Source organism: Sus scrofa, chromosome 5, assembly GCF_054392235.1.
Source record: "Sus scrofa isolate SSC_HxYL_T2T_F1_AM1 chromosome 5, Sscrofa_HxYL_maternal_Yorkshire_Landrace_v2.0, whole genome shotgun sequence".
Lineage (NCBI taxonomy): Eukaryota > Metazoa > Chordata > Mammalia > Artiodactyla > Suidae > Sus > Sus scrofa.
Window position 1 is genome coordinate 108,374,410 of NC_139387.1, and position 17,079 is coordinate 108,391,488.

At 39.9% G+C, this 17,079-nt stretch overlaps 1 protein-coding gene across 9 annotated transcripts in view; it reads right to left on the reverse strand.

The window, feature by feature from the left end:
* Window positions 1–17,079, reverse strand: part of OTOGL (otogelin like) — a 204,301-nt gene that overhangs the window by 41,926 nt on the left and 145,296 nt on the right. For 8 of the 9 annotated variants that reach the window (XM_084957766.1, XM_013998114.3, XM_084957767.1 and 5 more), the window contains 6 exons: window positions 15,082–15,249; window positions 13,098–13,376; window positions 10,759–10,876; window positions 5,881–5,960; window positions 5,529–5,570; window positions 379–455 (listed from right to left, as the gene is read on the reverse strand). In XM_084957766.1, the coding sequence (XP_084813892.1) occupies window positions 379–455; window positions 5,529–5,570; window positions 5,881–5,960; window positions 10,759–10,876; window positions 13,098–13,376; window positions 15,082–15,249 (764 nt within the window). The remainder of the gene's footprint in view (window positions 1–378; window positions 456–5,528; window positions 5,571–5,880; window positions 5,961–10,758; window positions 10,877–13,097; window positions 13,377–15,081; window positions 15,250–17,079) is intronic. The other variant, XM_021092804.2, reaches the window with a different exon arrangement.

Here is a 17,079-nt window from a genome sequence, read left to right on the forward strand (position 1 = left end):
AAGAATTATCACTAAGTAATTACTAAAAAATCACACTCAATTACTACTATTAAATTAATAAATTACCTAATTAATAAATAGATAAAAGTATTAAATTATCACATAATTGTTTTTACACCTAATATCATATAATTATTATTATTAAGGAGTCATCCTTAAGACTTCATTTGCATTTTATTTGCTTTCCTTAGGGTGTCCAGAATCTTATTAATAAGAAATACCTGACATGTAAGGAAATACAATGGGTCAAAGGTAATGCTTATTTCCTCTTAGCAAAGGAAGACAAGAGAGCGTATGAAAAGCTTAGCAGCATTTGGATAGCAGTGCGGAAACATGATACGGAAATGACGAATGACTGACGAGATCAACCAGTCATACCTCACATTCCAAACCTGTGGTTGGTGTCAGCATGTCAAACACAGTGAAGACTGAGGGAGTTACCATTTCTGGACCTGCTGGAAATGAAGACACCCTCTCCATTAGTACAACGGAAATGACCATCCATGAAGTTAACTTGTGACAGGAACCACACTAAAAATTTCATACAGATCATTTCATTTAATTCTCACGAGACCCCGTGAAGTAGACAACAAGACTGCCACTTTATAGATAAGGAGACGAAGGTGCAGAGAAGTGAGCTGGTAAGTGTCAGAGGCAGAATTCTAACTTGGGATTGATTTCAGAGCCTGAGTTTAAGCACCACTGCATAAACATCTTCACTGCCTTGATGGTATCAACACAGTTGTTTGAACAGATAGAAATAGCAATGGGATCAGTGAAGATGGCTGAGGAGTGACAAATTTTATTGCATTTTTAAAATCAGTAGCAAGGTTGATTCATTTTCTTGGTGAATCTCCAGAATGCATTCTTTGCAAGCAGAGTAGGTGGTGCTATGGACCACGTGGAGACCCCATGCAATGGCTGTGGTGAAGGAGCCATCCGTGGAAAGGGAAAATGTGACTGCTAAACACCTTTGAAGTACCTTCCAAAGTTTTTTTGTTAGTTCTAAACGTATCTCTAAAATATTCAAAGTCTGAGGGGCTAAGGAAGAGCCAAAATGAATGGCTGAAACTGTGTAGCTGAAACTGTCTTGCTGGACTGTCTAACTAGACTAGCTTGCAGGGCCACCACTTTTGACGCCACCTAAAAATGTCAATATATAGTTTCCTATGGCTACTGTAAATAAGTTATTACAAATTTAGTGGCTTAAAATATCATCCACTTATTATCTTATGGTTCTAGAAAGTATAAGTTCTAAAATCAAGGTATAAGCAAGGGCTGTGCTCCTTCCGGAGGCTCTATGGAGGAATTTGTTTCCTTGCCTTTTCCACCTATGTATTGCCTGGATCTAAGGATCATGGTCCCTTCCTGCATCTCCACAGCCGCAGAGTAACATCCTTAAGTCTCAATCTCTCCCCTTCCCACCCCCTCTTTCTCCCTCTCTGTTGATGCTGACATGTGTTCTCTTCTCTGTAAGGTCCCATATTCGCAAATTCTGGGGATTAAGACATGAGCATCTTTGCAGGGCCATTATCAAGCCTGCCATGATGACATCAGAAAAAACTTTTAATTGTGTTAAATAAATTCTATAAATAGCCTTCATTTTGTACTTCTTTTACAGTTTCAAACTTTCAGAATAAAGTAGAACAAAAATTCCCATCCTTTGGTCCTATAAGCAGTGTTCACGATATATTAGATGTTGTATATTCTAGAGAATATGATATTTTTACAGACTGAAATATCTACATTTACATCAACATAAATGCTTAAGCAAAGTGACGGAGAAAAAGTTCTGGCCCAGAGCAAGCACAGTGTCCTGGAAAACTCTGATGACTGTAAGTGTGACTGGTCTCAGCAGTATAAAATAGTCCATTGTCTTCTAAAATCATCAATTGAATTACCAAGGACATTTTTCACAGAACTCAAACAAAATACTGTAAAGTGTGTTTGCAAGCACAAAAGACCCAGAATAGCCAAAGACATCCTGAAAAAGAAAAATAAGCTAGAGGAATTAGGCTCCCTGACCTCAGACTATACTACAAAGCTACAGACATCAAAACCGTATGGTACTGGCACACAGACAGACATATAGATCAATGGAACAGGATAGAAAGTCCAGAATTAAACCCACACATGTACAGTCAACTAATCTATGATAAAGGAGGCAGGAATATATAATGGATAAAAGATAGCCCCTTCAATAAGTGGTACTGGGAAAACTGGACAGCTACATGCAAAAGAATGAAACTAGAACACTTCCTAACACCATCCACAACAACCAACTCAAAATGGATTAAAGCCCTAAATATAAGACTGGATAGGTCTTACAAAACCCTTAGAGGAAAACACAGGACAATCTCTGACAATATCTTCTCAGATCCATCTCTTAGAGTAATGACAGTAAAAACAAAAATAAACAAATGGAACTTAATTAAACTTAAAAGTTTCTGCACAGCAAAGGAAACCCTAAACAAGTCAAAAAGACAACCCACGGAATGGGAGAAAATATTTGCAAATGAATTGACTGACAAGGGATTAATCTCCAAAATTTATAAACACACCTTCTGAAGCTCAATACCAAAAAAAAAAAAAAACCATTAAAAAAATGGGCAGAAGATATAAATAGACAATTCTCCAAAGAAGACATATAGGTGGCCAAAAAACACATGAAAAGATGTTCAACATCACTCATTATTAGAGAAATGCAAATCAAAACCACTATGAGGTACCACCTTACACCAGCCAGAATGGCCATCATCCAAAAGTTTACAAACAGTAAGTGCTGGAGAGGGTGTGGAGAAGGGGGAACCCTATGACACTCTTGGTGGGAATGTAAATTGGTCCAATCACTGTGGAAAACAATATGGAGATTCCTCAGAAAACTAAACATAGAACTCCCATTTGATCCAGCAATCCCACTCCTGGGCATCTATCCAGAGAAAACCATGACTCGAAAAGACGCATGTACTCCAATGTTCACTGTAGCACCATTTGCAATAGCCACGACATGGAAACAACCTAAACGTCTATCGACAGAGGAGTAGATAAAGAAGATGTGGTACATATACACAATGGAATATTACTCAGCCATGAAAAGGAAAGAAATAATAGCATTTGCAGCAACATGGATGGACCTAGAAATTACCATGCTAAGTGAAGTCAGTCAGATAGTGAGGCACCAACATCATATATGATCATTTACATGTGGAATCTAAAAAAAAGGACACAATAAACTTCTTTGCAGAAGAGAAACTGACTCACAGTCTTTGAAAAATGAGACAGGTTTCCAAATGAGACAGGTTGGGAGGCAGGGGGATGCGTTGGGGCTTTGGGATGGAAATGCTATAAAATTGGGTTGTTATGATTTTTGTTGCACAACTGTAAATGTAATAAAATTCACTGAGTAATTTAAAAAGAAATCTAAAAAAAAATTTGAAAATCATCAAAGGGTGATAAGCACTGTCTGGAGGTAGAATTGTAATAATCCAGATGTCTTAATAACTGCAGCTTTGTAGTAAGTTTTAAATTGGAAAGTGTGAGTGCTCTAATTTTGTCCATTCTCAAGACTATTTGGGGTATACTGGGCTCCTTGCATTTCCACACAAATGTAGGGTCAGTTTGTCAATTTCTGCAAAGAAGTAACTGGATTTTGATAGAGATTACATTAAATCTGTATATCAAATTTGGGAGCATTACCATTTTAGTCATATTAAGTCTTCTACAAACATCATATGGCTTTCTATTTTCTTCTTAATTCTTTCAACAATATTTTGTAGTTTTCATTGTGCAAGTATTATACTCCTTTTGCTAAATGTATTCTGATGTATTTTTCAATGCTACTATAAACAGAATTGCTTTCTTTACTTCCAGATTGTTCATTGCTGGTACATCAAAACCTATTTGATTTTAGCACACTGGTCTCGTACTCTGCAAGTCTGATGATTTATAATTATTTGCTCATTAATTAGTGCTGCTAGGTTTTAGTGGATTCTTTAGAATAAGCTGCATACAAGATCATATCATCTACAAATAAAAATAATTTTACAGGAACTTTTCTTACTCTTCAGGGTCATGGAATAAAATGCATCTCCCTTACATATTGACCATGGCAGTTTACATAGTTTTAGATGTTTAACATGTACAATGATACTGATTTGGGGGAGATATTAGAGAGTGCAAAGTGCATAGAATCCACAACAGTGTGTGTCTCAGATTTAGCACATGCAGTGTTATCCTAGACTTATTCCCTCCATAAATTAAACAATGTATGGAAAGCACACCCCTCAAAATATGCTTTAAACTGTACTAAATTCACTGATGCTCAAAATTTCACAGCAGTAGAGTAATTCTTCATCTCTGCAATGAAAGTAACAAGACTTCTCTCACAGCATCCTCACTGAGATTGAAGATATGTAGAGTCTTCAGTCCAATGCCTGACACATAGTAAGTACCCCATAAATGCCAGGCATTAAGAAGAGTATGACTATTATTTGGAGGATGTCACAGGCCTTTATAAAATCCTCCAGTGATTCCCCATGGCTCTCAGAAAAAAAAAAAAAAATCCAGAGTTTCTTACAATGGACCGTTTGTGATCTGGCCCCTGAAAATCTCTTCTACCTCATCTCTTGGCAAAATTCCCCTAACACTACACACTCAACATACAAGGAGCTGCTTGAAGCCCCTGTGTGACACGTTCCTTCTCAGTTCCAGGCCTCTGCACAGGCACACAATTCCTCCTTCCAGTTATCCTACCCTGGTCTTCTGTTACACTACTGAGTCCACCCCTCTGAAATAAGTCTAAGATCCCTCCTGCCCACTGCTTGTGCTAACTTCTATAGTACTATCACAATAGCCTAGGGACTACTAGCTGTTTTAGGGTGGGGGCTGTGACCTGTTCACATTCTCCCTTCCTCTCCCCTCCCCAGCCTCTGTGTGAGGACAGTGCCTTGACAGAGGTGACAATTAAACGTGTCAAATAAATTAAAAGAATAAATATCTGAACTGCTCTAAATTATAATCCCAAGAGAAATAATACATTGTTTGTCAAGCCTCACTGTGAGTGGATTTATTCAATCCTTTCCTGAGGCAAGTTTCACAGGGAGAGAGAGAGGAGAGGGTTTGACCCCAGAACGCCTCCTCCAGAGCCTGGGAGAGAACACAGGGATGGACATAAAAGTGCTTAACGGGTGACTTCATTTGCCTTAAATGTCTCTTTCGTGTTAATCACTGCAAAATTTTAATCAGGATTTCGTAAAAGCTAAAATTGAGGCAAAAATGTTAGGGATGTTCTCGTTATCTCTGAAATGCAGACAGAGGTGGACCAAATGCAGAAACCATCTGAGGATGTGGCTTGCTGATCCAGTGAACACCTCTTCAGTGAAATGACAGTGACTTCTGGGTCCTCTAGTCAAGGGGATGGTAGGAACACCAGCAACCGTCACAAGAACGCCGAGATTTCAACTACGCGAAGCCGAGTGTAGCGTCTAAAATTCTAAGAAGAGCTGTAAACCCGGGTAGAGATGGCTCACCTGGTGAAATTAATGCTGGTTCTGTGGGCATCAGAGGTATGCCTGCAAAGAAACAAAGGACTCTTCCTTAATCTGTTTTGCTTAAAGCAAGGCCCACATAGTTGATATAGGGATGTTTAGCTTCTAGTAAAACGTTTTGAGAGAGAAAATGCAGGAGGAATGTTAGAGGGAAGAGTAACATGGCTTAGAGCGTAACTTAGAACAACACCACTTTGCAAAAGACACGAAGAAGAATCTTACGAAGGTTACTTTATTGTCTGCCTAACATTTCTGTTTATAACCCCTTGCCATCATAGAAAAAAAATTCAAGTATTTCACTTTTCAGAATAAATTATGTAAGGTTCACACTTACAGTCTTCTGGATAAACACATTTGAGGGTGACTTCATCAAGGATCATATTTTTAGGGCAGTAGGGCAAGCATCCTTCAACCCTTCACACGAAAAAAAATTAAAGTGAAAACAATTTTAAATATAAAAACTACATTACAGTTAATATATGCAACTGAGATACATTTTTCCCAAAAGCCTTTTATTCTCCCTGTCAAGGATTAAAGGAGTGCTCTGTTGGCTGCCACTCCATCGTGCTTCACTGTATGAAGTGGAAGCCAATGGGTGACAACGAAGTGTCATTCGCCGTTAAGGCAGAATTGGAACCCAGAACATTCAAGGTGTACTCTTACATTTGGGACACTCTAAGGGCATGTTCTAATCCGTGGAAGCACAGAGGACTCCTTTACTGTAATTTTACTCTATATTCATCTCATGGCACTTTCCTAGACGCCCCCATATCCAAGCAGATAGACAAACGCTCTGAACAGCCTCGCCGTAAGGATGTCGGCAGAACAAAACCTGAATGTTTAGTGGCTTTCCCTGCCTCTTATCAAGCTCCAAAGTCCCTGAAGACATATTCGGAATCTCTGGGTAGCAGAGATGGAGGTGGGACATGGTTGTTCTTTGAGAACCAAGAAGGGGAGAGGCAGGGGCTGCAATGCTCAAGAGCCTCAGCACATGTGCCCAAAGCGGTGGCGGTGCTCTCGGAGGAGATGGCTGAAAATAAGCCTAAGGAACTGAATTGCAAGCCCCACGATGTCTTGTCTTTGTAAAGATCCCCAGCTCCTGCGTGCAACACAGAAGCAAAGCAAATTTCAAGAATCCATGGGCTTGAAAACTGTGGGCCAAAGACAGGAAGGACTATTCTGGATGCTTCTTCTCTAAGGGAATGAAGCCAAGGACCAGGATCACATCTTCTCATCCAGTTGGGGCTCAGAGTGCAATTTATTCTGGTTTAAAGGAAATAAATGTATCCTTCATGTACAACCAATTATTAGATTCATACATACTGGAGAGAATTAATGTACATACAGCTATAAAAAGGCTTGCTTGTCAGCCACTCGAATGCACAAGCAGGTAATAATAGTATTTTCAATATTTTAAAACATTTCCAGGAGCCTCGTTTGTAAAGTAAAAATTTGGACCAAAATTTTCACAGCCCCCTTCCAATTCAGTGTGGAAATAAAATTAACTTGCCACCAGAAGGCACTTGTTAGAGGAAGGAAATCCAGAACAAAGAAAAGCTAATTTCTCTTTTAACAGGAGACATTTTGGCCATCTCTTGGCTACCTCCATAATATTAAAAAACAAATGAATAAATGAAATTAACAGCTCAGCTTATAAGATCAAGTATTTATTTCAAGAATGAACTTAAATAGGAGTTCCCATCGTGGCGCAGCAGAAATGAATCCGACTAGGAACAATGAGGTTGCGGGTTTGAGCCCTGGCCTTGCTCAGTGGGTTAAGGATCCGGCGTTGCCGTGAGCTGTGGTGTAGGTCGCAGACACAGCTTGGATCCCACGTTCCTGTGGCTGTGGCGTAGGTCAGTGGCTACAGCTCCAATTAGACCCCTAGCCTGGGAACTTCCATATGCCCCAGGCCCTAAAAAGACAAAAAAGACAAAAAAAAATGAACTTAATTAATAAAACTTTAACCAGCATATGATATTCCTATCCTCCTATAAACTCTGTCAAGCAAAAAAGAAAAAAGTAAAGTCACTAGTTAATGAGATACCTGTAGTTATCCTTAAATTAAATAAACATCGTTTTTCATGCAACTCGATTATGTTGTGATTGTTTTATGCAAGTCAAAACGACAGCTATCCTCTTAAAATTTCTTCCAAAACCCAGTAACTTGTCTCTTTAAAACGTCTTCATGGTTACACATCGCAGGGTCCTCTTTATTTTGTCATGTAGCTGGTGATCTAATCAGCTTCTGACTGCTTAAAGATGCCTCAGATGCAGAACAGGTCCTATAATAGCTATATTACATAACAGGAATAACTTTATTTACAGATGAGCTCCATGGTATGCTAGTTAGCATCTCTGCTCATAAAAGTTCTCATTTCCACGAGATATTTTTATTTTCAACACTTGCTAGGTGCCAGAATCTGAAATCATCCAGAACAAGCCTGGTGGTTTTGTTGAGGACTTGGGGGAGGGCCGCAGGGCTCAGCCGAGCCCTCAGCTCAGCAGTCGAGTCTCCCCTGAGGAGTGCACGTGCAGGAGGAGCCAGCATGAGGGCCTCAGCCGGGGAAAGGGAAGAAGTAGGCAGGACACAGTGATGCAGACAGAGGTAGGCAACAGCGTGGCGGCGGGGGGGGGGGGGGGGGGGGGGGTTCCATCCTGAGTCTCTTCTCTGCCTCCTGGCCAAACAGAGCAAGAAAGAAACTCTGGCGGAGCTACGGAGCACACAGTGGGAGCACTGCGGATCCGGTTCAACAGCCTGGAGACTGGGTGCCCCACGGGAAATAAACGGGCCAGATGCCACTTCCGAATAGAGCCCCATGTCCTCCCGGGTGCCAGGGCCAGGGCCGGCTCTGCCCTCACTCTTCCTTCCTTCCCCTCCCATGTGCTCTCCTGCCTCGGGGGCCCCTGCTGCGAACCCTCCCCCTGAGGGCTCCCGAAGAGACAGGAGACAGGCTTGTGAACGGAAGGGGTCCAAGGGAAAGCTCAAGACTTCTTCTCGGATACTTCTTTGCTCTTATTTTTAAGAAAATAAACAGAAATACCACTTCCTTCTCTCTGCTCCCACAGCGCTTGGCGCCCAGCAGGGTCTAGTTGCTCAGGCTCTGACTCTGCTGCCTGCAAACTGTGTGGTCTCGGGCAAAGCGCTTAACCTCTCTGTGCCTCAGTTCTTTTTCTCTCCTGAAAATGGGAGTAATGAGATGACCGACTTTACAGCACGTAGCGCAGTGGGTCGTGCAGTAAACATTTCAGTGGGCTCGTTGTTATAGTGGTTATTCCTCTAGCCCTCTTTCCACCGTATGGTCAATTATCTGCTTTTGTTTGTCTTCTTCCCAAAGCCCATGAGCTCCCTGAAAGCAGGGCTGCATCTCATGTACTCACATGCCAGTGTTTGTTATATAATAGAAGCTCACGACTAACGGAAAGTAATTCTTTCAAAAATCTTCCTTCCTACTGCTCTTGCATTTCTCTGTTCTCCTTTACAGCAAAATTCCTCAAAAAAAAAAAAAAAAAAAGGCTGTTACACTGGCTAGTTCCGTTTTGCCTCTTCCAATTCTCCAGATTACCAAATCCAATGAATAATTTTCAGTCTGGAATTTTAAATCCTCGAAGCCAAATTCCTGACTCTTCCTCCAAGCTACTCCTCCTGACACCACACTTACCTCAGTAAAATGGCAACTCAGCCGTTCCATTACATTGGGTCATGTGAGCTTGTTGGTAGTTGACCATTTTTGACCACAAAAATGGCAATTTCCTATGGTTCTGAAAACCACAAAACGTTGAGACCTAAAGTGGAGTCCTTGCCTCCTCTTTCTCTGGTAAATGACTAAACCTGTCAGTATCCCCTAGGCCCTAAGTTCAAAATACATCCAGAATCTGTTCACTTTCCATAACCTTCAGGGCCACCAACCTAGTCAAATCCCCTTCGTGGCTTGTCTGTATTACTGTCCAGCCCTGCCTCTGTTCTTCTCCTCCCCAAAAGTTAGAGCAATAGCCACTGTAAATGCTTCAAAGGATCCTCCGCCCCAAATACACCAGGACGTGACTCAGAGAAAAAGACAAGTCCTCGCAAGGCTCCCAGGCCCTAGACGATTCGCACATCACCACGATTCTCTGGTCTCTCCTCCTGCCTCCGGATTTTGCTCATTCTGCTCCAACTAACTGGCCTCTGCTCGTCTCGATACACCAGCCACATTTACACCCGCGGACGTTTGAACTCTTCTCAGCTTGAAAGGCTCTTCCCCAGACATCCGCATGGCTCGTCCCTCCCCTCCTTCCCATCCTGACGAGATGCCCCTCGTCAGCCTGTTCTGCCCTGACCACCCGCAGAGTCATGAGCAAAAGCACACGTGCTTCAGGCTCTCTGTTTCCCTTACCTTTCTTTATTTTTCTCCATAATATATATCGCCTTCTATCAATATACTGCATTATACATTTACATTTTTAGGGCTGCACCTGCAGCATATGGAGGTTCCAAGGCTAGGGGTCCAATCAGAGCTGTAGCTACTGGCCTACACCACAGCCACAGCACCGCTGCATCTGTAACACACACCACAGCTCATGGCAATGCTGGATCCTCAATCCACTGAGCAAGGCCAAGGATCGAACCCACATCCCAATGGATACTAGACGGGTTCATTCATCACTGAGCCATGATGGGAACTCCTAGATTTACATTTTTATTTCTTTTCTTTTTTTTTTTTTTCTTTTTTGTCTTTTTGAGGGCCACACCCGCGGCACATGGAGGTTCCCAGGCTAGGGGTCTAAATGGAGCTGTAGCCATGGGCCCACACCAGAGCCACAACACCACATCCGAGCTGTGTCTGCAACCTACACCACAGCTCACGGCAACGCCAGATCCTTAACCCACTGAGCAAGGCCAGGGATCAAACCTGCAACCTCATGGTTCCTAGTCAGATTCGTTTCCAGCCCCGAAGGGAACTCCATACATTTTTATTTCTTATTCTCTGCCTCGATGTAACAACATATGTACAACAACAGAAAGGTGGGAACTTTGCTCAATGCTGTATCCCTAGCAGCTGGATGAACTGCTGGCATATAGCAGACCCTCGGTATCTACTGCCTGGATAAAATGAAATAAATTCATGAATGAGCATCAAAAATTATTCTGGAGAATTTTTTAATCTAAAAAACTCATCGAGAGCAGAATCTGCTAATGCTAGAATCTACTTAATGGTTACGCATGACTTACGGTGGAAGAAATTTACACGCTAGTGCTTCGGGGTCACTGCACGTCTTGAAACAGGGCGTGGCGCAAGGTTCATATCTCCATTCACACATCCTCCTGTAAGGCACTGCTGCCTGGGTTTCTGGGGGAACATGAAGTACAGATTGTGTATATTTTTAACAGACAGCTTGAAAAATAACGATTCACGACAGTAAACCCTTCAGAGTTTGTTTTTTTTACTAAAATGCTGTGGAAACGACAGGGTTAGGGGAGAAAAGCATGGTAATGGTGATCAAAGCATTTCACGCTCAGGTTGAACATCGAAGTGTTAGTCCATCTTCCAATGGTTTTAAAAAGCAAAAGCTGGGAGGAGGCCAAGGAAAGTTCTAAATCTTCTCCCTTTCTTCATGCTTAGTGGGTTTTCATTGATCTATGTATCATGGTAATGGCATACTCTTGCTTGGAATTTCATCTTTTGCAAAATAGTTTTGGTCCATTTTTCTATTTTATCCTTGCAACAACCCTGTTGAATGGATACTGTCTCCATTTTAAAAATGAAGACATTGAGGCTCAGAGGCGCCAAATGACTTGCCAAGTTCAAACAATGAGAAACATGGCAAGGTCAAAGGCACACTGCCTGACATCAAACCTACGGAGAACACTCCGTCTTTGTTCTTCTCACAGAATTCAGCTCATCTCCTTGTACATGATACGTATTATCTGACGACAAAAATGAATGAATCGGTTTTAATAATGCATGCAGTTATAAAACCGCGCTTGATTGAAGATTTTTCCTCCTTAAAATTCTGCTAATATTTCCCCCTTCCCACGTCATAGGCCAGTCTTTCTACAGCAGTCCAAAATTATCTCTGAAGGAAAGAGCTCCATAAGGAAGAAAGTTCAGGAAACAAGTTATGCATCTTGGACTTTGGAGACAAAATTGAATTCCAAGGTATGGGAAGGAAAAAAGGGCTTTTGGAAGGCCTTTATGCATCTAAATATTAAAATAATCATTAGACCGGGGTTACTAAGATCATGAGTCCTGACAGAGAATTGGTTCCAAGACTAGAAGAGATTCCTGGAGTCTCCTAGGTTTGGCAAGCTCACAAGATGAGTTTTTGAGATTTTGATGATGCCACTGGCTGCAGTTGTCCAAATCTCAGGTAAAGTCACGGGGTCTGGTTCTGATGGAGCAGGTGTGTGTATTGGAAGGGAAAGAGAGGCAAGCAAAATTCAACTTGCAGGTGAATTCAAGTGAAAACATTACATTCACTCTACAGAACGTTGTACAGGCACCTCAGTGACTTTTTCTCATGCATCTACGAACCCCATTTAATGGGCAAAAATTTGAAACTCAATCTGAATTTTCTAAAATCCAAAGACCATACAGATTTATAGAAATTTACCCATAAAAAAGGTGAATGACTATCTCTTCGACAGACTTAGAAATACTGGTTAGAATAAAGCCATTAGTTTAGGAGATCCAAGGCAGATTTTTGAGTTCTTAGGTTTTGAAAATAAAGCATGATTTTTAAACAATGGATGAGGCAATGAGGATTCCTCTCTGAAATTTAGAAAATTCACTATCTACAGAAGTTAAAGGATCTCTAGAAATAAGACCAGGATTCTTCTAAGCCAGAAAAATCTTCTAGAGGTCAGTAGAACCAGACTCGGTGGTATTCAAGGATAAACATGTCTTTATCGGAGTTCCCGTCGTGGCACAGTGGTTAATGAATCCGACTAGGAACCATGAGGTTGAGGGTTTGGTCCCTGGCCTTGTTCAGTGCGTTAAGGATCCGGTGTTGCCATGAGCTGTGGTGTAGGTCGCAGACACAGCTCAGATCCTGCGTTGCTGTGGCTGTGGTGTAGGCTGGTGGCTATAGCTCCAATTCGACCCCTAGCCTGGGAATGTCCATATGCCGCGGGAGCGGCCCAAGAAATAGCAAAAAAAAAAAAAAAAGTCTTTATCAATAAGAATCAGACCTGATGAAAAGTCGCCTTCTTCAAAAGAAAAAGGAGATACAAAACTCGACAACAAAGAGACATGAGTAAGCTCTATTTCCAAAGTCCAGACAACACTGGAAGTAATAATTGAGATAATCATAAAAATAACAATATTTAAGGATAAACAATATACCACATCAACTTACGTAATACAACAACTCTATAAAGGTATTACTATTTCTTCCATTTTAAAGATGTGTAAACTGAGAGACAGAGTGGTTAAGAAACTCAGTAAGATCATAAAAAGTCATACAATTAACATACACATTAAAATGACTTTAAAATTAAAACCTGATAAATATTTTGCCAGTATATAAATTATCCACTTAATCTGTATTTGAAGATCTCAGGAAACATACCTTCTATTCTGAAGCTACTTAAATGTTTAAATTCTTCCGAATCATCATATTTTGATGCTCTGGCACTAGAATCTGTCAATATGATGAAAAAGCCTTTCTTGCTGTATAACTCAAAGGCACTGTAACTAGGAATCCAAAGGCCCTGGTGGTGAAAAAATGTGGCTCTCCGATGAAAGGCTGAACTGGCCTCCCAGAGTTTCAGTCTAAGGCTGTCATCGTCTTGGACGGAGAGAAAGTAGTTCGGCCTCTCCGCGGACTCCAGGGAAACAAGTACCAATGCTGCAAAGCAGAGCAATCAATTGACAACGTTCCTGGGTGCTCTGGAGAAGGCGGATCATTAGCACAGGCATAAAATTCACTTACAATGCTGACAAAAATAGAACTGCACAATTGTCATACATAGTTAATGCCAATCTCAAAGACCAGAAACGAATGATAAAACCTCTAAAGGAAAAAACAGAATTTTAATGCAATGCCTAATGGTGACAGCTCCAAAAAAATCAGTCTTCTATAAGTTCTAATGTTTTAATATAATTGATCACGTCCTTGGGAAAAAAATCCATTTAGGAACCCAGAATGCACAATTCTATACCAATAATTGAACAATTAATTGGACACATATTTGTACTTGAAAGCTTCAACATTTTCAAATGTACAAAATCTACAAACAGCTAATTGAATGATAAAATGAGAATAGAGAAACAGCTCAATTTAGAATGTCACTGCATTTCAATATCACTGGATTCTTAATGAGCACATGTTCTTGCAAGTGATTTTACTACATCAGGAAAAGCCTATTTGCTCAATATTAATTTCTGTTTCCCAAGAAATGATCAAATAGCTGATGAACAACTACAAAGCTTTTGAGAAGTGTCATCCTTTTTTGTTATCTGCTTTAAAAGATTCCCTTATATTTATAAAACTCACATTATAAGTTTCTTAATTGAGATTTTAGGTTTAATTTCTTAAACCTTAACTTCTTTAGTTCTCAATTGCTTAATTTAAATCTCTTAGGATTTTTATTAAAAACATTAATTATTGTAAATCATACAATGAAGAGCTCTCTCAAATCCAATAAATAGTTTCAAAGACATTTATTGCATCCTAAAAACTGTTACGTCCCTCTGCTGAACACTGGGAGATATAGAAGAATAAAATAAATTTTTATGAGAAAAAATATAACTAACATATAAATTAGAACTTCAGATTGTAATAGATGTTCTCACAGATTAAAAAGAAGTAAGAGAGTTCTTTTTTATGAGAATGAAGCAATTTATTTTAACTGGAAAGTCGGGAGAGTTCTCTGAATAAGTGAAAGTTAACTTGGATCATACAAGCAGTATTTCCTGAGTTTAAAGCACACATCGTGCATGGTTCTGAAGTGGAGCTAGAACGGTAACAATGTAGCCTGAACATCAGGATCAGAAGGGGACACCAACCGCCAGTCAGAACAGGTGCCAAGCAGTATAGATAAAAGGGCAAATGAGTAAATGGGGGGGCCAGGTATCAAGACAGACAGACGAGGCCACATAAGGATAACAGACGGTCTCAATGACCATCCAGACTTTGATTTACAGTCTTAATATGTAACTTCTTTGATGTCAAATCACCACCTCTTTCTCTTACTTTAATCCGACATTAAAACCCTTCACATGTTAATTACCAGAAGACTATTTTTCAAAAATTTCAAATTTAAGGTCTGTGATTAATACTATGAAAATTTAAGCTGTGCTTTATTTGGTATCAAAACCTCAACCAAATGATTGCAATTCTAACTGCAACTATATGCCAATAGATGAACAAAGAAATGATTTTATATACACAGGACAGAGCTAGTTCATTTACCAGTGTCTTATTTTGTGTCCTTTAGGGACCTAGAAAAATGTCATAAACATATTAGATTTCCCAATTAATATTTATCTCCTGCATGGAAAAATGTACAAGGGAAACTTAATTCTTATTTTCAATTGGAAATTATACTTACTTGATGCCTTCTCTTTGAAAAGGCCTGGAGTGATCATAAAATTAAAAAATAAATTGCCATGAATACTACTCCTTGACAGAGAGAAAATGCTTCCACTGGTCATATTGGCCCCCAGAATAAAGCCACTGTGCCCATAACTTGCCAGCATATATGGTCCTTCTCCAAGCCCTAGTTAAATACAAATGAGAGAATTATATAAGTTGGCATAGGATTTTTACATTTCAAGCTGCCATTTAAATTTAAAAAATTTAATAACAAAAAATACCCTAAAATTTTGGGGGCATTTATTTTTTTGCTTTTTTAGGGCTACACCTGTGGCACATGGAAGTTCCCTGGCTAGGGGTCAAATCAGAGCTACAGCCGCTGGCCTCCACCACAGCCACAGCAATGTGGGATCTGAGCCACATCTGCAACCTACACCACAGCTAATGGCAATGCCAAATCCTTAACCCACTGAGGGAGGCCAGGGATAGAACCCGTGTCCTCATGGATCCTAATAGGGTTTGTTAACTGCTTAGCCACAAAGGGAACTCCTACTGAGCATTTATTTAAACATTTATCACCAACAAACTAAGGGAACTCTTTTCAAAAGATATATTATATTGATTTGGAATATATACACACATAGTTATTTATTTATTTAGGTCACACCTGCAGCATGTGGAAGTTCCTAGGGCAGAGATCAAACCCATGCCACAGCAGCAACCTGAGCCACTGCAGTGGCAACACCAGATCCTAACCAGCTGTGCCAGAAGAGATCTCCTATATATACAGACTTAGAATATGTAATTAAGAGTGTATGAATGTGTGTATATGTATATATGTTTGTACACAACTATATATATGTATATGTGTGTATATGTGTGTGTGTGTGTGTGTGTGTGTGTGTGTGTGTGTGTATGTGTAGCAGTGATGGATAGATTGCCTTAAGCTTTCTAGACCTCAGATTTTCTCACCTACATGAAGATGTTTGTCTGGGTAACCTTCCTCTCTAATATTCCAAGAGTCTAATCTACTCTCAATAAACTTAAATTTAGTTCCATCAATAGTCAGGTGTTTTGATAGTCTTCTAAATATCATCTCTCCCTAACAGGTTGTACTGTATTCAAACAGAGTTCACAGGTATGAGATAAAATATTTTACCGATTTGGAAATTACTAAATTGCATCAGTGAGGTATGTCTACTTTAAAAAAGAAAAGAAGATGCTGCTGAACGGAGAGGGCAAATGTCATTTTATTACGCTATCATTTTCATGCATTTAAATGGTTCCATGTAAAGTGGAAAATGACACAGTAAAACACTAGTTAATGTAGAACTAAATATGAAACTCAAAATAATATTTTTACAAATTTCATCTTATTAAAAAAGTACATAAAGTATTTCAAAGTTCACTGATATTAAAAATAAAATTTCTGTGCTATGTAAGATCACAAGGTCAGTTTTTCAGCCCAATCTCTACGACGTTTAATGTTTTAAAATAAGAGAGGTAATATAAAACTTTAGGTTTCTTCTAAATTATCAAAATTAAACTACATAATTATTAGCCGCATACTTTTTACAAATATATGTATTTTTTGTTTGTCTTTTTGTTTTTGGCCATACTCACACATGCGGAAGTTCCTGGGCTAGGGACCGAATCTGTGCCACAGCAGTAACCAGAGCCACAGCAGTGACAATGCTGAATCCTTAACCCACTGAGCCACCAGGGAACTCCCTACAGATATATGTAGATATTTGTTATAGGTTACATAAAATGCTAATATATAGGTGTGCCAGGCGGTATCATAAAAGACCATACTGGTCACTCTCTTCTGGTCAGTTTTCTTCTATTCTCCAATTTTTATCTCAAGGACAGTCTTCCTTTCCCAGCCCTCTCTGAAGACTAAGGAGAAAAAAAATCCAAAGAAATCTACAACATGGGTTTTGTTCCTTTCGGGATGAAGAGAAGAGAAGGGGAGAAGGAAATTGCATTAGAGGCTTAAAATCAAGTCTCCCAA